Source organism: Labeo rohita, unplaced genomic scaffold (assembly GCF_022985175.1).
Source record: "Labeo rohita strain BAU-BD-2019 unplaced genomic scaffold, IGBB_LRoh.1.0 scaffold_211, whole genome shotgun sequence".
Taxonomy (NCBI): Eukaryota; Metazoa; Chordata; class Actinopteri; order Cypriniformes; family Cyprinidae; genus Labeo; species Labeo rohita.
The window spans coordinates 15,866-39,279 of NW_026128341.1; the positions used below are offsets into that span (position 1 = coordinate 15,866).

The window sequence follows — 23,414 nt, forward strand, 5'->3', positions numbered from 1 at the left end:
GCAGGCAGACAGAAGCCCTGCACCCTGATTCCACAGCTCACGTGTCAGCAGAAAGGTGGCGATCGCAGTCAGAGCACTGAAGACGGGCGCCAGGAACACACAGACATCCCGGATGTGGACGGTCAGGTGGACAAGGTTCAAGATGTAATGAATCAGACCTGCGGTCACCATCAGACCAGGATAGACCTGCAGGAACACACAGAAACCAGTCTGAGCTTCTTGGATGAATCAGAGTTGAGATGTGAATGAACTGAATTGCGAGTCGCGACTCACTGTTCCTCCAACGATTCGCCCCAGAGGATACCAGGCTCTCTCATCAAACCAGTTAAGGAACTCGTAGAAACCGTTGGTGGTCAGATGATGGGTAGATCTGTAATTAAACCTGTTCAAAAACACATGAATATTCACAGACTGCTGAATATGCAGTGACATACAGGGAAGTGTTTTTGCTAATATCAAGCATGATCGTAACATTATGTGTGCGGTGTGATGCTTCTGCCCTTATTTCAGGTCTGACAGCTGATCTGGAATCAGTCCATCATCATAAATGATAAATTGGTATATAAATGAAATGAATAATAACCAAAGAAAGTAAAGCAAGAACATGAAGACAATAATTCAGTTCCAGATGAATGAATGAATTACTTAATAAATAAATAAATACATAAATAAAATGAGTTTATAACAAAAATGAAAAAAACATACGGTATAATTTATGACAGACTCTTCCTCAGCTTCTGAAGGCATGAGCTGTAAACAGTGACACTGCATCTGCTCAGATACTGAGAGAACATGAACATCATCTGTATCCGTCTGTGTGGATCAGACCAGCATCTGTGAGCACAACATGAGAACATCAAAAGCTTCTGGACACAACAAGAGAAACTCACAAACACACAAACACAAAACAGTTCTGAGCGGATGACAGGCTGAGTGTGTTTGCGAGCTGATCTCAGAGAAACCATTTCTCTGCTCTAAAGGTTGTGAAACCAGTGCTGGTAATCCATCACAGATGTCACACACGCACACACAAAATCTGGGACTATGGGACAGTAATCAGTTTTCTCCAGTCTTCTGTGTCTATGACAGATTTTGTTGTACAAAGGAGTCAGATTGAGCCTCTACACAAGAACACAATCTGAATTGAAAATACAATTGATATGGATTACAAATACAACCGATCTGATTTAAAAACAGAACTGAATACTTTCTAAACAATTCATCCGAATTAAAGACAAAACTGATCTGATTTAAAATGCAGTTGATCTGAATTAAAACCAGAACAGAATTTTATTACAACACAACTGATTAATCTGAAATTTATTAAAAACACAACTTATCTGAATTAAAATCAGAACTAAATTTATAAAAAGTACAACTAATCTAAATTAAAAATCAAACTTGGATTACAAACAGCTGATCTGAACTGAGATCAGAACTGAATTATAAATACAATTGATCAGAATTAAAAACAAATCTAATTTAATGGATTACAAACAACTGATCTGAACTAAGATCTGAAGTGAATATCAAAAATACAATTGATCTGAATTAAAAATCAAACTGAAATTGGTTACAAACAGTTGATCTGAATTAAGATCAGAACTAAATTTATCAAAAATACAACTGATCTGAATAAAACCCAGACCTGAAATGAAACTGAAATTTATAAGAAACACAACTGATCTGAATTAAAACCAAATTTAACAAAAAAATAACTGATTTGAATGAAAAACCAAACTTTTGGTTTACAAATAACTGATCTGATTTAAAAACAGAACTGAATTCTTTCTAAACAATTAATCTGAATTAAAGACAAAACTGATACAAATTAAAATACAATTGATCTGATTTAAAAATCAAATTGAAATGGATTACAAACTGATCTGAATTAAAACCAGAACTGGATTTATTAAAAACAAATTTATTAAGAATAAAATGGATTACAAATACAACTAATCTGAATAAAAAGAAAAATAATCTGAATTAAAATAAAATATATCTGAATTAAAAACAAAATTATTCATTAAAAAATTACCTGAATTAAAAACAAAACTGATCTGAATTGCCTGAAATATACCTCCCGTTTCTGGTGCATCTGAGTAAAACAAGAAGGTTTAATGTCATTGTTTGTATTTCTAAATTCATCATATCCAGACCAAGTTCAGGTGTTGTTCATCACTCAACAATGTTCAAGATTCCCTCATTTATTGCACACATTTAATATCACCACCTGAAATAAAATCCATTATATACAAACTAACTCAACCAATTTACAGATAACAGAACCACAATAAAAATACTGAACTGCTCTCCGTGATGTCAAACTGATCCAGGAACAGAAGAAACATCAGCAGCTCATAACATAATTATTGATTGTGATCTCAACAGAATTGCTAAACTCAGATTCAGTGTTTTCAAATGTGAAAGTCAGAATCAAACAGAACTCAAGATCTGAATCACATGAGACTGAAGGAGGAGGATGAGGAGGAGGAAGAGTTGTTCAATAACAGTAGAACAGAAGAGATTCAGTCATGTTGTCTCAAACACTCAGAGGATGAGGATGGATGAAGGTTTTTTCAGATAGATGTTTCCAGCTCAGCGTGAGTCCTTTCCCTTCACACAAGAATGACAAAAAACTCACAAAGTACAGAAAACAAGAGCTGAAGATAGTTTAGAGAGACAGAACAGTCTGAATTCACCATGAACAAAGAGAAGAATAGAAGAGAGACAGACAAAAAAAAGAAAGATAGGTGGAGGTGAAATAAATATGATAGTCGACAATGGGACAATGGAAAACACACACACGCACACACGCACACACACACAGAGAGACCCATTTCTACTTTCTACACAGTTCTAAATCTAGAGTTACAATGAATTAAAACCTCAACAGCTCATTCATGAACATCCATGACACAAACACTGCAGCTGAATGCGAATTACAGTTATTCACGTGACTGATGTTAGATGATTATAATGAATCTGACATTTGATTACTGATGACAGAATGACAGAACGATAGATAGCCCTTACAAAAAAGAAGTTTATTCAAGTGCACTATTATTATACTTCTTTTAAACTACTTCAAGTACTTCTCAGAAATGTGTACATTTAAAATGGAATTTAAGTATACTTGACTTATACTTGAAAAAGACTAAATATATTTAAGCTACACAATACTAAGCTCAGAGAATCCATGTTTTTATTGTTATACGGTAGGGGGTGCTATTACACGTCTTCTGTACAGAATTTCCAAAACATTATCAAAGAAGAAACCAAAACAACAGATGCTTTCACATGTAATCTAACTCGATCACCAGACATAAAAAAAATAATCGAAACTGTATAACCTTACAGAATAAAATGCGACCCTGGATCACAAAACCAGTCATAACGGTCATTTTTTTTCAAAATAAAGATTTATACATCATATGAAAGTAAATAAATAAGCTTTCCATTGATGTATGGTTTGTTAGGATAGGACAATATTTGGCCGAGATACAACTATTTAAAAATCAGAAATCTGAGGGTGCAAAAAAATCAAAATATTGAGAAAATTGCCTTTAAAGTTCATCAAATAACGTTCTTAACAATGTATATGACTAATCAAAAATTCAGTTTTCATACATTTGCAGTAGGAATTTAACAAAATATCTTCATAGAACATGATCTTTACTTAATTTCCTAATGATTTTTGCCATAAAAGAAAAATCAATAATTTTGACCCATACAATGTATTTTTGGCTATTGCTACAAATAAACCCCAGCGACTTAAGACTGGTTTTGTGGTCCAGGGTCACAAATGTTGACCCATGAAGAGGTAATAATGACCGTCACGCTTTGGGGTGTTGATCGATACCATCTGTGTTTTGATTACCATTCTGAATCCAGTTCAGTCATTTTTCAGCATTTTGTTCAAAATATTGTTTATTTATTTTTTATTTATGAAATTTACACCCATTCAAAGTTGTTAACAAGCAGATGTTTTGTATGTTCAGATTTTCATCTAACAAAATATATACAAAAATAATAAATAATTGGGGACATAGTAGTATACTTAAAGTATGATGTAAAGTTCACCTAAAGAAAACTTACAAGTATGCTTGTAGTATGAAACTACTAAACTAGTAGTTTACTTAGGGAACTATCAGTATACCTATAAGTCCACGTTTAGTACAGTTGCAGTACAAACTAAAAACTTGTAAACTAGTTGTGTACTCAAAGTTTACTACTGGCAAACTTGAAGTACACTTAAAAGTATATTTTTATATACTAGAGAGTGGGCCAATTTAGTCCCAAGGAGTATTGAAATAGTACACTTACAAGTATACTACTAGCACACTGATATTTGTATACTTGCTACCTAAAGTATACTTAAAAGATACTTGAACTTTACTTAAGTATACTTAATAAAATAAACTTGAAGTATACTTCATTTTGGTAAGGGAGAATGATAGATAGATCGAATGATCGAACGTACGGACAAAAGATGGATAGCTAAAACAATAGACAGAACAACAGAACGACAGAACGACAGATAGATAGAACGACAGATAGAACAGACAGATAGATAGATAGATAGATAGATAGATAGATAGATAGATAGGACAATCGAATGAACGAACAAAAGATGGATAGCTGAAATAATAGACAGAACGACAGAACGATAGAACGATAGACAGATAGATAGATGAAGAGAAAGAGAAAGAGAAAGAGATAGAATGACAGAATGATAGAAGGCTAAATGGATTGATGGACAGATGAAGAGAAAGACAGAATGACAGACCGATAATTGGAATGATAGATAGAATGATGAATTAATGAATGGATGGATGGAAGAACTGATGAACTGATGAACGGACGGACGGACGGACGGACGGACGGAAAGAAAGAAAGAAAGAAAGAAAGAAAGAAAGAAAGAAAGAAAGAAAGAAAGAAAGAAAGAAAGAAAGAAAAAGAAAGAAAGGATAAAATGATAGAACAATAGATAGACAGAACGATAGCCACCTAAATAGATGGATAGCTACCTCCAGAAAAAAGAAAGATGAGACACTGAAGTGATCTTATTTGTGTGTATCAATAAGAGATTAGTGACTCTAAGATGAGAGTTTATCACGAACGACTCAAGGACGTTTGATCCATTCAAGACTTAATAAACACCAGTGAAAGATCTCAGCTGTGCTCGACTGCAGAACACAGAACCGAGACATCTGACTCAATCTCCTGCGTCTCAGATGTACAAAGAACCTGTAATCACCAAGTGTCTCCTCATTTTCTGAGTAAACTATTCCTTTAACTGCTCTAGTCATTCAGTCAAAACAAATGAGTGTGAGACGCCAAACACAAACCTGGCGTGACTGAATAAGCTTGATATTCATTAAAATGATTAAAAACTGTCACGCATTAAAGAACAACAGCAGCCTGAAACATCCTGATCATGGTTTCTGTATTCAGAACAGACTATCATGAGGATTTACATGAAAATAAGGCAGGTGGAGCATTACTAGAGCTCCATGCTGAAGACCACCATCTGCTAGAGAGTAATCTGATTCGTATGACGCTGAGAGATTCATTAATGATGGAGTGGGAACTCTGCTCACTTCACTGCATGATCAGAAGAAACCAGCACTGGTTTCATCCTGATCAGAGATTCTGAACTGGTCTGAGATCAGTCAGAAATGATTCAAATCTCACAGGGAAATGCTTCAGCTCTTATAAGACTCCAAAAAGATTCAATTCATCATCGTTTGATTCATTTTACAGTCAAACATGTTCTGATCTAACACTGCAAGAGCACTGAAGAGAAAGGAACATGTACTGCATACTACACACTACATCAATGTCAGCAATTATTCTGACAATGTTTTCAAGGATAATTTTTGCTGCTTTACTGGGGGCATATTTTTTCCTACCATATAAACACAAAGAAAATGTCTGAATATAATGCACAAGATCTTACTTACTATTTTCCCCCTAGAATTGAGGAGTTTTTTAGCTTAATTATTTTTATTTTAAATTGTCAAAGGATGGATGGATGCATTTTTCCCCATTATATTTATGTACATTTTCACAATAAACATTTATGAAAATATTGAACTTGTTCAGTTAAATTACCAATCTGAACAGTTATGCCAAATAATAATATAAAAACAATAGAATATTAAAAAAATGCTTACAATTTACAATTAATATTTCTATAATAAATTAATACTGTGATTTCTATATTACCATTTATGCATATATTTCATTTTATCTTTATTTATATAAAAAGCCAATCTGCATAAAACCATTATGTTGAATTAATAATATACCAAAAATATACATTGTATATATATATATATATATATATATATATATATATATATATATATATATATATATATATACACACACACACACAGTATATATATATATATACTATATATATATATATATATATATATACTATATATATATATATATATATATATATATATATATATATAATATATATATATATATGGTATATATATGGTATATATATATATATATATATATATATATATATATACACACACAATAATAAATCAATATACACAAAAAAACCCAGCTATATATAACACAAAAGATCAGGCTTAATCCTTGAATATAATATTATAATATATTGTAATGTTCAAATTAATTTTTTAAATTTCAAATTAAATTATGTGTTTTTTAAAAGAGACAAAATAAAGAAAAAATAAAGCCATTCTTTTGCTCCCACATTTTAAATGTCTGTTGCATTTTTTAATGCATTTTTTTTTAAACCTTCTGTGTTATTTTTGCCATGAGCCTTGACACTGCACTACTGCCTACTATTTATGTATTTATTTTTAAAGTTATTTTCCCTTTTTTCAGGAGGAGGAGAGAGTCCAAAGGGATCATACAAAAGGCCTTGAGCTGGAACTCAAAATCAGGTTTTCCAGGTTGTCAGGTTGTTTTTACATAGTGTGTGAAATAAACATTATATAGTATACAATGGAGGCAGTCCATTGAACACATTTTTGAACACATCTAACAGGATACTACTTGAAAACTACAGTCAGAATGAACAGAAATTAAACACTATTTTCAGCCACAGGGAAAAATAATCATTGTGACACTATTTTATTGTGAAATGCAGTGAAATCAAAAGACAAGAGAGCAATTTAGTGCAAAATAATTGTCTCCAGTGTTGTGCATGCAAGCCAGCCACCAAATGAAGCATAAATCAGATTTAAAACATCACAGCATACTTCAGTGAAGAAATATTAATTAAGCTGAGGCTTAATTACAAGAGGTATAGGACTGATCAATCCTTACAGCTAATACAACACTATTAAATTCATTGTCTGTGGACCCAACAAACTCTCTGCAAACAGCTGATGCTGGATTTTATATCTGAATATATAGTGCGAGACGGTGGTGTTAGATAAATGTATTTTACAAGGTCACAGACAGACTGTATAGAGGAGCTTCAGTTTACAAGGACACAGCTTTTAAATCAAACTGAATTATTGTCATATAATAAAAGTTATAAGTTACAAGTCTGAACAGCCACTCTATAGAGTCTATAGAGTTGAAACTAAATTAAAATATTCATTGTTTTTTGCATGGGGAAAACAAACAAAGCCTATTTTTAGGACCATGCAAGTGAGCGTGAAATCTAAATGAACTCGGTTTACTTTTTCAATTACATGAGCACAAATAGGAAGCAGGGAGAGGGACGACAGGAAGTTCAGGGCTACTGAAAAAACAAAAAAAAACAAAACTGTAGTTTATTGATTGTCTTTTGAGAAATGGCTTCCAGAACAGAAACTCAAGGGCACAACAAAGAGAAACTGAGACTGCAAAATAATCAAGCTCTCATTTATTACCAGCCGTAGAGAGAAAAAGAGAAAAGCAGATAGAGAGTGAAAAAAGAACTAGAGCAAAAGAGCTGCACACTGTGCAGCATATACTGCATAAAACATACTACATTAATAAAAAAAAACACATGAAAATGAATATATAAAACAATATACAGAACATACTGTTGGTGCACTCCATGTGAGTGGAGTGTAATTAAGATCTCAGCAATAAAATTATTTAACATTTTATTTTTCTGTAAAAATGTCTTTTAACAGTCCAATATTGAGTCATGAAATAAATAAAAAAACAAACAAACAAATAAATAAATGAATACAATTGTGGATTGCTTCTAATTCACTTCAGCATTTACATATATATACAAAGAAGAACAGAAAATATATAAATACAATAATACATATTCCCATTAATTAATTAATTAATTCATTCATTCATGCCATATTGGCAGCAAATGCTATTTTCATGGCAAACCAAAAATATTAAAAATCCAACAATTATAATCACAAAATTTCAGTAAAGAAAATTATTCACTATAATTTAAAAATAATATTTTTCTTACAATAACATAAAAACTATATAAGCCTCTTTCAGTCTGATATATGTCAGAAAAGCTACAAATTTTAAAAACACCAAAACGGCAAAAAATGCTATTTTAATGGCAAACTCAAAAGTTCAGCAAATAAAGGTTATTATAATTATAGACTACACCTAATTACATTTTTCTTATAAAAACATAAAAATACAGCAATGACATAAGCTTTTTCATTTTGGTATTTGACAGCAAAGCTTACCATTTTCCCAAGACGAGTCTTTCTAAAAATGTCCATCATTGATTTTTGGAATACAATCCTTGTCTAATACAATTTAAACCAGAACATTCCAATAAAATATGCTGTATAGTCTGTCATATTCTCAAAGCAGAGCATGAAATGAAGACTCTTGTGAGTCAAATCAAATCAATATGTCTGTGATGACGATTGCTCAGGGCCTAAAGGGAATTGCAGGATGGTAGAAGGAATGATTATCGTCCATTTCCAAAACTCGCCTACCGAGGCAGCATTTTAAAGCATCACAGGCTAGTGTCCAATTTGAATTAATGGACAGTTACATTATGCTGACTTATAAGGTAGCTGCATGTGCAGACAGCTCACTACACTCCTAAAAAGAAAGGTTCTTTATTGCATTCTATAAAGGGTTCTTCAGATTAATAAAATGTTCTCAACAGAAAGAAAAGAAAAAAATATTCTTTTAAGCAATTACAGTTTTTTGGTTTGGGGAACATAATGGTTCTTCTATGGCGTTGTTGAGGAAAAAACACATTTTGGAAGCTATTTTTAAGAGTGCTGGTTTGGAAAGAGCTATTGTCTTACCAGCACCTCCCTGAAAAAGGGAGAGAGAACTGCAAAACAATGTGAAAATGTCAGCGGCGATCACAAATGAAGAAATAAACAACAGCAGGAGAAGGAGGAACCTAGTGAAAGGATGAACACTCAGACTGAATTTCATCTCACTGACTTCTTCAGTGGTTAAAGAAAAATGTGAAATACAGAAACACCTGCAAAACTGTGACAATTCCGGATTCAGTTTTTGAGGGAATTAATTAAAACAAGAAATATGAAGTCATCTTACGTCTTTAAGTTGTTTTAGCATATTCAAATGCGTTTGTCTGATTTAAATCATTTTAAGTTGTGAACATTTAAATTTAGTGAGATTTATACTGAGATTCATTTGGTTGAGAACATTGCACATTATATATTCTCACAGAGTCTCTCGAGTTAGAAAGAGTCACGCGAAACTTCAAAGAGCTTCTGTGACATCAAATGATTTACAGTGAAATCTCTTCAAACGTCTGAATATGCCGACAAAACAGATCCTTTGAAATGTGTGCATCTGAAAACCTGATGAATGACAAATGAGTTTGCATGCATTGACGCTTAAAAATAATACTTTTTCAAAGCATTTTCCCATAGCTGGAGGAAAACACTGTCAGCAAATGCCTTTAGTGCTTCTTAAAGAGAAAAAGAATCATTGCATCCCTTCAGATGCCCACTGCTGTCATGATCAGCTTCTATGCAGTTACATTCATGCATTTGGCAGACTGCATTTAAGACTTAAATATGTTCATGGTTGATCCTTTGATCAGTTCATGCATTCACTGGGAATCAATACCATGACCCTGTAATTGCATGATCTACCATTTCAACAACAGGAAAGCCATGCTTATGTCTTTCATCTATGCAGAGATATTCATCAACGTATTATGAAAATCAACAGTAAACAAAGTATGATGTGCCGCAATAGTAGGGCTGGACGATTAATCGGCAAGTAATCGAAACTGAAAATCAAAACTAACCGACGTAATTTTCCCATGTCGGTTATTTCATTTTTTTTTTAAATCCTGTTAATACTTTCCCATTAGAAACATACTACAGAGTGATATATGACCATGTATAATCATTGCGCTCATGTCTTCTGCAGTGTCTTGCACGTGAGTGGTGCATTTAATATGCCATGTCAAGAATTTAAACTTTTACATGCAGAGCCGCTCATCAATGTCAGTTCCAAAGGAGTGGACCAATCAAAAGACCAAGGAGGTGGGGCAAGCATTACGAGCTTTTGTTTACAGAACGCATTCTGCACTGCGCTTCTTTTTTTTTTTTTTTTTTTTTTTTAAACCATTCCTAAACGCTGCATCTCGCGTTTTAAATACAAAGACGTTTTCTGTGTGAATGGCCAGTAAAAACCTAGAGTAAATACCTGCACATATAGAGTGACAGGACAAGATCGCTGAGAGGAAGATCACATGCAACGGCAATCATGAGTCAGATTCACATCTATAACTACAAGGGCAAAAAATAAATAAAATTAATATAAATAATTGTTTATTAATTGTAATCGAGTTAATCAAGATTTAAATTTTAGGTCATATTATCCAGACCTACAAAATATAATAAAAATAAAACAAAAATCAGGTTCAACTTTAAAAAAGACATGGATTAAATTTTAAAACAATTAATTAAATTTATAAACTTTTATGCATTTAAATTATATGGTTGTTTTCAAAAAAAAACGTTTTTTTTTTTTTAGGTTTTAGAAATTGTATAGATTAGACGTCTTTTCTGGTTATTAAAATTTGATTAAACTACTAAAAGCAGAATTTAAAAAATAAAATAGGAAATATGGAATTTTGGGGAAAAAACAAACAAAAAACTGAATTTGGGAAAAATAAAAATCATACGGAATTACAATAGAATTTTTGCTAACATTTAGTAAATTGTACACGTAAAATAATAAACTTTTATGCATTCATGTGATTAATATGGTTGCATTAAATCATAAACCCAAGAAAAAATAAAACAAACAACATAATTAAAAAACATTAAATTAGACACTAGCATTGTTAACTCTTTTGGGGGAAAAATAGATGGATTTCACAAAAAATATATATATATATTTTTGTTAAACCTTTAATAAACTGTTGTTCAACCAAACAAGTTGCATGATTTTAATGAAATAAACATGCTTTTTTGATCATCAAAATTATAATTTTTTTGAAAAAGTAAAACAGAACTGGATTTCATTGGAACCTCCATTCTGTTCTCCATCAACAATCTTCCATTCCAACCAATGTCTTTACTCCAGAAATCTATTCCTCTCCATTCTTCTCCATCACTGTCTGTTTCCTTGTTTGTGTGGGTCTGATCCGGCTCAGTCTGATATCTCTGTGTCTGACTGACAGTCTGCCAACCAGCAACACATGGCACTGACAAAACACACAGTCTGTAAACTACCAGAGATGAGATGATGTTGTCATTATATTCACAAACACACACACTCGCCAGAGCAACATGGCCAAAAAATTGCCAGCTGACCGACTTAGACGAGGATTTCTGCTAGAGAAAAAACTCACAAACGTCTCTGCCAAAGAGAGACAAACACTTACAGGACGCAGAACATCTCATTTATAGCTCAGTTCTTCCTCCTAGACAGCAATGAGAGCAAATGTAGGAAAAAGACTGCAGTAATCTTACATCAAGCTTCTCTAGAGTCTCTATGAATTCAAACATTTCCCTTCAAATTATCTGAGATGCTCAACATATTCATTTTATGTTTCTAGACTTATGACTATTGACTGATTCGTGCATGTTTTAGGAGACAAAGATGATACTTAAATAGTCCCGCTGACTTTTATGATGTTGTAAAGACAAACATAAGAGGATTCAGTCAAAGAGACAAAGATTCATTTTTATTTACAATGAACATACGGCTCTTCAGACAGACTTGAGAAGCTCTGGAGGAGAGAATCAAACGATGAAGCACCGGAGGGTTTCTGCTAACAGAGACTAACGAAGCTGTTTATCATACAAACCCAGAGCCGCTCACAGACAAACAAACACTCAGTTTTTAACAACAGCGTGAGTTTAAACGCTCCAAACCCTCAGAGGAAGCTGCTCACAATACAACAAAACAGCAGATGATTTCTGAGAGACTGATTTCTGATGGAACTTTGGGAATTCTGGATCTGGAATTCAAAAAATGAGTTAGCGTTTGAATACCAGATACAGAATTCCAAAGTCAAACAAAATATCCAATTTCAAAACTGCGTTGATGTTTTAGAGAGCGGTAAACAAGTTTGCTTTAAGCAAAATATTTGTTTTCTTGTTGGATACCATGCCCAAAAAAGCTATTTATGTGAAAAGAAAATGGCAACTAATAAAAAAAGTGACATGGAAATTCTTTTCTTTTCCTTTCAAACGTGTGCATGTGTATATAGACTTTATTTTTTTCAAACAAAAAAGCTGTGCACACTCTGCTCAGATCCTAAAAACTGCTGAATAATACAACAAACTCACGAAGCACTCAGCAAAAATAAATAAATAAATAAAAAAGGATAATCTAATAAATATTTATATTTTGATCAAACAATATGCACTGGATTATGCAAGGACAGAGTGTGCTGTTTGGAAGGAGAACGACTTCAAGCCAAAACAACAAACAAACAGACTCGAGGTGTGCTGTCAATCACAACCCAAGTCCCAAGATGCACATTGCCAAATCTCACTAGAGTTGAATGCATTGTACAGTCAGGAAAAAAGTGCAATGTGTTTTAGACTACAGCCTGCTATTGCCATTAACTGTCTATAATCTATAACATCATAATAAACCTGATCCAGCACATTAAGTGCGTCATAAAAGAGCCCCTGGGATCATAACGGTTAGACGTTTCTATAATGACTGTTACAAGACATAATTCATCTTTTGTGCATGGGTTAAACGCACCTGATCCGTGATAAACCTAATTTATGAAATTAACGCTAAATGAGTGTAATTGCAAACATTGCTTTCAAGTCCATTCTATTACTGAGGAGAAACATGAAACACGCAGGTCTTTAACATTCTGACCTGATTTACCTTACTAATCTACAGTTTGAATTGAATCCAACCAATCAGTGGATTAAACGATGGAGAAAATCCATTTTTGTATGTTATCGGGGAGAACAGACAGCAGCGGTATTTCTAACAGCTACTTAATCAATACTGGTTAACTATCTTATGTCTCGCTGAGCAGCAGGAGGAACTGGATGTTTGGCAAGCAAACTGCAGAATCGAGCCAGAGCACTTTCTCCATTCATCTACGTCTCGTTCTGTCTCCTCTACTCATGCGTGAACACAAACACAAGAGTCTGACCAGAATTAATATTCCTCTTAATCAATCAAGATCATTAGATGAGAGATAAACACATTGTGATGCTCCATTTTGAGAGATAAGAAGATGCTGGGCTTATTGTGAATGATTCAGTGCCTTCTTTGATTGAAATGTAATAACTTGGAAATGTAATAAATGGATCCGAGACCTTCAGCTGATTTAAACAATAACAGTAGACAATCTTTTCCACTTCACTTCATCTCATTATAGAATCAATTAAGAACATGTTGAAATTAATATGAGCTTACTCAGACTGAATTAAAAAAAAGAATTAAGAAAATTAAGAATTAAGAATTAAAGAAAAATTAAAGTGAAACCTTGACAGACGTAAACAGTTATGAGCAGACCTGTGATACCTCTACTGCTGCAAAAAAAAAAAACACAAAAAAAAAAACAAAAAAACTTAGATTTATCAGCTGCCATATCTCAGTATTTTAAGCAAAACACAAAAGAATCTCTAAGTTTACATCTCACAATTCAGACCATTTATCTCAGAATTCTTTTCCAGGACTTTCAATCATACAAAGTTTATGCGAAGTATTACTACTAAAGTAATACATGGTATACTACACTTTTACCATAATAAAACCACTGGTATTTTTCTTAAGGGATTTGTGTTTGTGTTTGCGAACCAGCTCTGACTTTCCGATCTAAATCAAATGATTCATGATTCGCGCTCTTAAGTTCCAATCTAAAGTGAAAGATTTGTGAGACCAATCCTAAGTCCTGATGTGATTCAAATGATTCACACTCCGAAGTTACGATCTAAAGCAAAAGATTTGCGAACCTGCACCGAAGTCCCGATCTGAGTCAAATTATTTGCAATCCACGCTCCTAAATTCCAAACTAAAGCAAAAGACTTACAAACTCAGTCCGAAATTACAGTCTAAATTAAAAGATTCATACTCCTCGCTCCAAAGTTCTGATCTAAACCAAAAGATTTGCAAATCCACTTTGAAGTCCCGATGTGAATCAAATGATTCATGCTCTGAAGTTATGATCTAAAGCAAAAGATTCACATCTAAAGCAAAAGATGACTTTTACGCTTAGTTTTATGGAAGTTCTGATCTAAATCAAATGATTCACGATCTGCCCCCCGAATTTTCGATCTATAGAAAAAGATTAGCGAACACACTCCAAAGTCCCAATCTGAGTTAAATAATTTGCAATCCATGCTCCTAAATTACGATCTAAAGCAAAAGATTTACAAACCCATTCCGAAATTCCAATCTAAATCAATTGATTTACACTCTGTGCTCCAAAGTTCCAATCTAAAGCTAAAGATTCACTTACCCGCTCCAAAGTTCCAATGTGAATTAAATGATTAGCGATCCTGGCTAAGAAGTTACAATCTAAAGCAAAATATTTGCATTAGAAATATTAGCAAAAGATGACTTTTACAGTTAGTTTTACGGAAGTTCTGATCTAAATCAAATGATTCATGATCTGCCCCCCGAAGTTTTGATCTAAAGAAACAGACTCAGGAAGCCGCCCCGAAGTTCCAACCTAAATCAAATAATTTGTGATCCATGCTCTGAAGTCCCGATCTGAATTTGATTTAGATCGGGACATCAAATCACGTATTGCGAATCATCAATCAAGATTTATATATAATGTACTCACCCCCTTGTCATCCAAGATGTTCATGTCTTTCTTTCTTCAGTCGTAAAGAAATTGTTTTTTGGAGGAAAACGTTTCTGCATTTTTCTCCATATAATGGACTGGTATGGTGCCCCGATTTTGAACTTCCAAAAGGCAGTATAAATGCGGCTTCAAACGATCCCATTATTTTCTCCCTCAACTTCAAAAATCATTTCAAAATAATCCTACATCGCTGCAGAAATACTGACCCAGTCTTTGCAAAGTGAACATGCAAAGAAGATCAAACACCCTTAACAAAAAAGGTAAAACAGCGATATAGGACGATTTTAAAGTTGAGGGAGAACATGAGATGGGAGTTTTTCGACATACCCTAACTGACACGAACCGGAAACAAAAACAGTCCAGGCAGAGTAAGACAAGACAAGCGTTTGGCATTAAAAAGTATATAAATTGTATTATTTTCATTAAAATAACCGATCGTTACACTAGATAAGACCCTTCTTTCTCGGCTGGGATCATTTACAGCCGCATTTAAACTGCATTTTGGAAGTTCAAAATCGGGGCACCATATCAGTCCATTATATGGAGAAAAATGCTGAAATGTTTTCTTCAAAAAACAATTTCTTTACGACTGAAGAAAGAAAGACACAAACATCTTGGATGACAAGGGGGTGAGTACACTAAATCTTTTTTTTTTAAAGTGAACCTCTCCTTTAATTTATCTGGAGTTTCGAAAAGCTCAATTTCACCCATCACTACATTCTTTTAAAAATCATTACAAGTGATGTTGAAATTTGAAAATGAATGACTCTTGTAATTTGATCTGTTTTTTCTAGTGAATTGCCTGAAATAAATAATGGAAGTCAGGAGTTTAAATCAGGTTCAAAAGTCATTAGGCATTAATAACTCAAATGATTTGGTTCATCTGTTCCTCTTTTCACTTTTTCAGGCATGTGTATACAACAGTCAGTACTACTACTTGCTTAGCTTGATTGTTTTCTGGCATTAACTGAAATAAGCGTTAAAATGTTTTTTTTTTTTACATTTTGCTTGAAAAGACATGTGCTATGACAAAACGAAATACTTATTTCATAGATACATTGTCTTTCAATAATTCAAACACTTTTCAAGTACCTCTTCAGGAATATGGCTATTTTCAAGGGTTTTCCAGGCCCTAAATGTCAAAAAGTCACACTTTAAGCACCTTGTACGAACCCTTGACTTTTTAACCTCACAATTCAGATTTGCTTTAAACACATGATGAGACCTCCACCTGAAGAAAACAGCAATTTTAGCATCAGTGTGTTCCAGGTCAACGCAGAAAAGCTGATCTCACATATCGTTAATCGGACATCACAAGATCTGAAAGACAGATGACTCCAAGTCTGAAAATTGTTGTCCAGACAGGCAACACACTAAATCCTGACAGTGAGACACTGCTCTCTTCAGCTTGAAAATATAACAGAAAGCCGCTAAACAACAGCTATCTGGTTTATCTAAAGTAAAAACAGGTTAATATTTCTAAACACACACTTTACTTTAGCTCTGACTGTTAAAGAGCAACAAATCAAATACAAGACAAGATGACTTTTATACGGTTATTAAGAGTTTTAATTATGTCTGAAAGAAATAAGGCGGTAAAGCGTGCGTTTCTGTCCGTCAGGACGGAAAGTTACTCACCACGGATCAAACTCATGAATGAGACTCTCGAAGCGGATCACCGCGAACAGTCTGGAGATAAATCCACACACACACGCCAGGAAAAGGATGGTGAAAGACAGCAGACACCGCCATCCAGCCGGCTGAGATAATCCGCCTTTCCCTCCACTCGCGGAGCTGGAGCGCCTGATCCCGGGCGAAGAGCCGCCGGTAGCGGCTGAGGATCTGCGATGAAACTCCGACATATTCTGCCAGGATGATAGGCTGTTTATTACCTATTATTCAGAAATCTGTCGGGTGAATCGGTTCGACCGGCGGATCCTCACATCATCATCTTCATCGCCTTTCACAGACAGGCAGCGCGGTTCGGCTCCGACTGAGAACAAGATGCGCGTCCACAGTGTGCTGTTCTGAACGAATCGTTCATTTAAAACGGTTCTTGTAATGAATCAGTTGAACTGACTCGCGTTTTCCTTTAAAATCTATCATATGTTATATATATATTCGTTTACCCTGGACTTGGTTCACCCTCCACCTACACTGTAAAAAATAAAAAACACAATTTGTTGAGTCAGCTTAAAATAATTTGTTACCCTGCTGCCTTAAAATTTTCAGTTCAGTCAACTAAAATAAGTTTATTCAACTTGAAATGTTAAGTTGTACTAAGTAAAAACTTAGATATTTGTGTTTGCTAAACTTAACAGATGGGTAAGTAACCCAGCTGCCTTAAAATTTGAAGTTGATTCAGCTCAAATATCTAAGTTGTCACTTAGTATAATTTAACATTTCAAGCTTAATAAACTTTTTTGAGTTGACTGAACTTAAAATTTTAAGGCAGCCAGGTTACAATTTATTTATTAACACAAAAAATAAAAGTAAACAAAGAGAACCACATTTTAGGTAAAAAAGCACTGTGGTCAGTATCACATTAAAACTTCTTTCAGTATTTTTATAGCAGGAAAGGCACAATCTAAACCCTGGAAGCCACACAAGCAAAACCGCTTTGGTAAATCTTCATAATAATTTAACATTTTGTCATTAATTTCAACTTTGTATCTCATAATTATAACTTATGTTAATTTATGTCAAGTATGTCAATTTCAACATTTTTACTTGACCCTTGACCCTCTATCTTTTCTTCTTTTTGATATCACATAAGACCTGTTGGCAAATCCCACGTTTTTGTAGTTCTTCCAGAGCCATCCTATTTATTAGTAAACAAACAGTGTCAATCTGTCACTCCACTTCATATACAAGACAGTTCTCTCTGATTAAATAATTCATTCACCTATTAGTTGCATATTTATCCTTATATATCCATATTTATCTATCCTTATATATCCACATTTATTTTTTTTACATTGGTTTTGTCCTATTAATATATACTTTACTGTATAATCACAATGTTGTACAAAGGCTCATTTATAAGCCTGATTCCTTAGCACTAAAACCAGGCACAGTTTTCCTTTGCAACAAACTAGCTAAGACTTGCATTCTTTCAAGGACATAAATAAAAAGTAAATAAAAAGTTCATTCACTTTTTTTTTTTTTTTTCAGTATATACAATGAGTATATAATGAGCATTGCTATGGCTGAAAGAATGGGACTTTTGGATGAGTGAGAAACTTTGGGGATGAGCCAAAAAAAAAAAAAAGAAGAGGAGGAAACCATCTGAATATCAGTGGTTATGAACTGTAGTGAGCCACGTTTTGATTAATGATCATTAATGATGTAAATTCCCGACCTCAATTTCTCCCGCACCTCGTCTTCCATCTTCACTTTTATTTCTTTGTTTTTGTTGTGACTGGCAGCGGTAGCTGCTTGGTGCTTTCGTGACTTGTCACGTGACGTAACCTTATCAAAGAACTTAATAAAATATGAAAATAGATATTCCCAAATATTTAATATAGGCTATAGGGAATTGCACGCAACATACATGGATTTTTTATTTAATTTTGTTTTTAATGACCCGCCCCAACCCGCCCCGCAAATAAAGTGACAATTTCTTTACCCGCCCCAACCCGACTCGCGGGTTACCCGCGGGGTCCGCGGGTTACGAGACGACCCGCGCATCACTAACGCAGAGAAGTCAAGCACATAGATCACGAAGGTGAAACCTCACCTGCACCTCTAGAGGGGACTGAGCCTTCCACAAGCTCTGTGCACACAGTGTCACCTGGATCTGCTTCTCATCTTGGGTGTGTGAAAGGATTCATACACAAAGTGCAAGTTAATTCAACAGTGAAACCAGTACGACAAAAATTGAGACGCTTACTTCTCAGCATCCGCAAGGAGGTGTCCACTGAGCTTAATCTTCTCCTTACATCAGGCATAATTGAACCGATTGATGCTTCAGAATGGGTTAGTCCTTTGGTGGTAGTACGCAAGCGTGATGGACACATCCGACTTTGTGTAGATCTCCGTGAACCCAATAAGAGTGTGATCATGGATTGCTACCTATTACCTCACATGGAGGATTTGTTTACAGAACTGGCAGGTGCTTCACATTACAGTCAAATTGATCTCAGTTCTGCTTACCATCAGCTACCTCTCCATCTTGACAGTCGTAATCTGACTGCTTTCATAACGCACGAAGGCCTTTTCCATTTCACTCGGGTTCTGTTTGGGCTGGCTTCCACACCTTCAGCTTTTCAAAAAATGATGCAAATGGTCCTAAAGGAGCTGGATGGTGTAAAGAATTACTTAGATGACATCATAGTAGAGATGCACGATATTGGATTTTTGCCGATATCCGATATGCCGATATTTTTTCATCTCATTTTGGCCGATACCGATACCGATACCGATATATATCATTTTATTTGGAAAGTTAGTTTTTAACAATAACTTATTTGTTAGGATTAAATAAATAGTAATGAGTGGTTTACATTCAATCCCTTCTTTTTCATCAGTAGACTAGCATTATTTATGATCTGAATTTTGTAAATTAAGTTCACTTTTGCTATGTTATAAGCCGAACTTCGGATGCTTTCACTTTCGATTTTGCAATCTGAATACAACATTTCAAAACGAAAACAGAAAAGTAGAACTAAACTGGGTGACTGTGAGGGTGCTTTGCGGGACATGAACAGGACATAATTCATTGCTACAATTTCTTAATTCGTTCCTATGATTTATTAATTTATTAATTTGTAAAATGAGGGAACGAATTAATATGTAGTATTAACGAATTGTTAATTTATTCCCACAAAATATTTTATTTCCCACCCGCAATTTATCACAGTAAGAGATACGAAAACATGGATTAAAAGTGAATGACAAGAAAATAAACCTAAGAAATTAAAGGGTGAGACGGTGAGGATTTGGGAAAATAAAAATATTAAGTTATGTCGCAATTTGTGACCAACTGGCAAAACAGTACACCTTTTTTGCACAAGAATACCAACATGTTTACCTTCTCTGGTTTAACAAGCGGTCTTTTACCCTACTCGAAAACCAAATCCTCCGTCCGCAATCTTTCCAGAATAGTCGCGTCCTTTTTGCCGTCACCGCCTGGCTCGTGCTGACACTACAAATACAAACCAGGCTCTACACCCGAAGCGCTCACAACGAAAACTACTCTTCGCGTGATCAGTGAAATCCTGAATATGCCACGGCTTTGTAACTCTGTAACCCGCGCTGTATGGAGCAGTGCGACCATGTCAAATTTTAACTTGCACATTTAAAAAAAAAAAAAAAAAAATGTGACAGTTTTGATCAGTCTAGAGCCCTGCAATACAAAGGCATTCAACATGGAAAGAAAGTAATAGAAATGTAGTCACTAAGTCATGTTTAATTATAATTTCTAATTATTTTATATGGTGCACTTCACTCTGACAGGGCTGCAGGACACGAACATAATTATTTCCTACAACTTGTTAATTCGTTCCTACGTTTTATTAATTTATTAATTTGTAAAATAAGGGAACGAATTAAAAAGTCGTATTAACGAATTCTTAATTTATTGCCACGAAATCTTTTATTTCCCACACGCAGTTTACCCGCATAAATGATCCGACAACATGGATTAAAAGTAAATGCCAAGAAAACAAACCTGCGAAATTAAAGGGTGAGACGGTGATGATTTGTGAAAAGAAACTATAAATATTATTAAGTTTGTGGCAATTCGTGATCAACCGGGAAAACAGGACACACAGCCGCTTATGGCTTTAAATGTATTGGCTCGAACGGCATGAATCCAAAAGTATGGTCGCTACTAACATTTGCCTGCTAACCAATTGTTTAACTTATAAAGAATGCTTTGTACCTCACTTGTGTCATATTCACGAAAAATGTTTCATATGAGCAACAGTGTGTTTTGCCGTTGCGCCGCCGAAGAAAGAGAATTCACTGACCGCGCGCCGTAATTACTTTTTATTTTAAATGCAGATCATGTCATGTGCAAACACAGCCATTGGGTTTCAAAATACAACAAAGAGCACCATAAAACCATTTAAAATGTGCATTTAGCGATCTAGTGACTGGATATGAAACAGGCAACAGTAAATTATCCCAAATGGAACAACGGCGCGTTTTCTCCTATAGCCGCTGCTGCCACTGCACGTGCTATTGCTATGCATCATTCTGTATGTGTATTCTCAGTTTAAATGCAGCGATCCAAAACAGTGAATCTACTCCTCATTCAGTCAAAACTTTGCTTCAAGAATGAGCCACACTGCTGACATGATCTAATCCCTAGCACACCCTTAGCACATGTGAGTTAACATATTCATCTTATCGGCAAAACATATCGGCATAATGTTTCATATCGGGCCGATGCCGATATTTACATTTAAAGTCATTATCGGCCGATTCCGATATCAGTCCGATAATATCGTGCATCCCTACATCATAGTGTATGGTAATTCTCAGGAGGCCCATGATAAGCACCTCCAAGCAGTTCGTCAAAGGCTTGATGAGGTTGGCTTGCAAATTAACTTTGACAAAAGCTCTTTCAACAAGGCAAGCATTCCATTCCTGGGCCATGTAATTTCTAAAGAAGGACTACGTCCCAGCCCAGATCACCTGATTGCCATTGCAGAGGCACCTCGACCTACAGACATGGTAGCTTTACGTTCATTCCTAGGCCTTACGTCATGGTTCAACAAATTTCTCCCGAACTACTCTACTGTGTTTGAGCCACTGAGGCAGATGCTCAGAGCTAAGGCACAAGCACCACTACAGTGGAGTAAAGAAACTACTGAAAGCTTTGATACACTCAAGAGAATGCTGCTGCAGAGCCCTGTTCTTGCTATTTACGACCCTTCCTTGCCCACATTCATTAGTACAGATGCCTCAGATTACGGCCTTGGCGCGGTTCTGACACAGCTACATCCGGATGGGGTTGAAAGGGTGATAGCTTTTGCATCCAGGTTGCTATCAACGTCTGAGAGGAAATATTCTACTGTGGAGAAGGAGGCGCTTGCATGTGTTTGGTCGGTAGAAAAGTGGAGAACATATGTTTGGGGACATCGGTTCACTTTAAGAACTGACCATCAGGCCCTTACCACTCTTCTCTCCACCAAGGGCATGGATAGAGCAGGCATGAGGGTAGCTTGTTGGTCTGCTAGGCTCCTGTGCTACCAGTATGATGTTCAGTACCGTCCGGGTACAAGGAACTGTGTGGCAGACTGTCTCTCACGTATACCACTGAGCTACACCGACACCACTGTATCCCCTGAACAGGATTTGATTTCTGAAATCGCAGAAATTCAGCCATTTTTGACTGCATTGCCATTAGTGGACTTTAAGGCTGAATGCGAGGACTGTCCAGAGCTGTCACAGTTACGCCAAACCATTCAGACAGGTTGGCCTAAACTGCAAAAGTCTGTCTCCAGTGAATTACGTCTATACTTTCCTGTTACACATGAGCTGGCTGTTGAATCCCCATTGATCTTCAGAGGAAATCGGTTGATTGTTCCTATTGCACTGCGCAAACGCCTCATCCACTTGACGCACGAGGGACATCAGGGGCTGGTGCGAACCAAACAGCGTCTGAGAGAACTGTATTGGTGGCCACGGATGGATGATCTTGTTCACACCGTCCTCTCTGCATGTATGACTTGCCAGGCCAGTGACAAATCGGCCAAAACGTTCCCAGCTCCAATGCAGCCAGTGGAATTCCCGAAAGGCCCATTTCAACATGTTGCTATTGATACAGTAGGACCATTTGAGAAGGGAGCAACTGACTGTAAGTTTGCAATTACCCTGATTGACTATTTCAGCAAATGGCCCGAAGTTGGCTTTGCTTCATCAGTAACAATAGAGACTGTCTGACCAAATTTCTGACCACGATCTTTGCTAGAGAAGGAAACCCCTGCACCATCACAACAGATAATGGACCACAGTTCACTTCATCCAAATTTGCTGATTTTGTGAAAACACAGGGAATAAAGCACATAAAGACAAGTGTCTATCACCCTCAGGCAAACAGGGCCATTGAGAGATTCAACAGGGTGCTTAAGGAATGTCTTCAGGCAGCTGAGATGGCTTGTAAGCCTTGGAAATCTGCAGTCCTGACCATGCTGAAGAGCTATCGTGCAACACCCCATGCTACAACGGGTGAGACCCTTTTCTG

The 23,414-nt window shown here is 35.4% G+C and overlaps 1 protein-coding gene across 1 annotated transcript in view; it reads right to left on the minus strand.

Annotated features, from left to right (window-relative positions):
* The window catches only part of LOC127159367 (dolichyl-diphosphooligosaccharide--protein glycosyltransferase subunit STT3B-like), an 18,561-nt gene extending 1,327 nt beyond the window's left edge, over window positions 1-17,234 (minus strand). Inside the window, exons 1-4 of the mRNA XM_051102218.1 lie at window positions 17,164-17,234; window positions 16,859-17,085; window positions 274-382; window positions 3-186 (exon numbers count right to left, since the gene is read on the minus strand). Coding sequence (XP_050958175.1) covers window positions 3-186; window positions 274-382; window positions 16,859-17,082 — 517 coding nt within the window. The 5' untranslated portion in view covers window positions 17,083-17,085; window positions 17,164-17,234. The remainder of the gene's footprint in view (window positions 1-2; window positions 187-273; window positions 383-16,858; window positions 17,086-17,163) is intronic.
* Window positions 17,235-23,414: the final 6,180 nt, after the last annotated feature.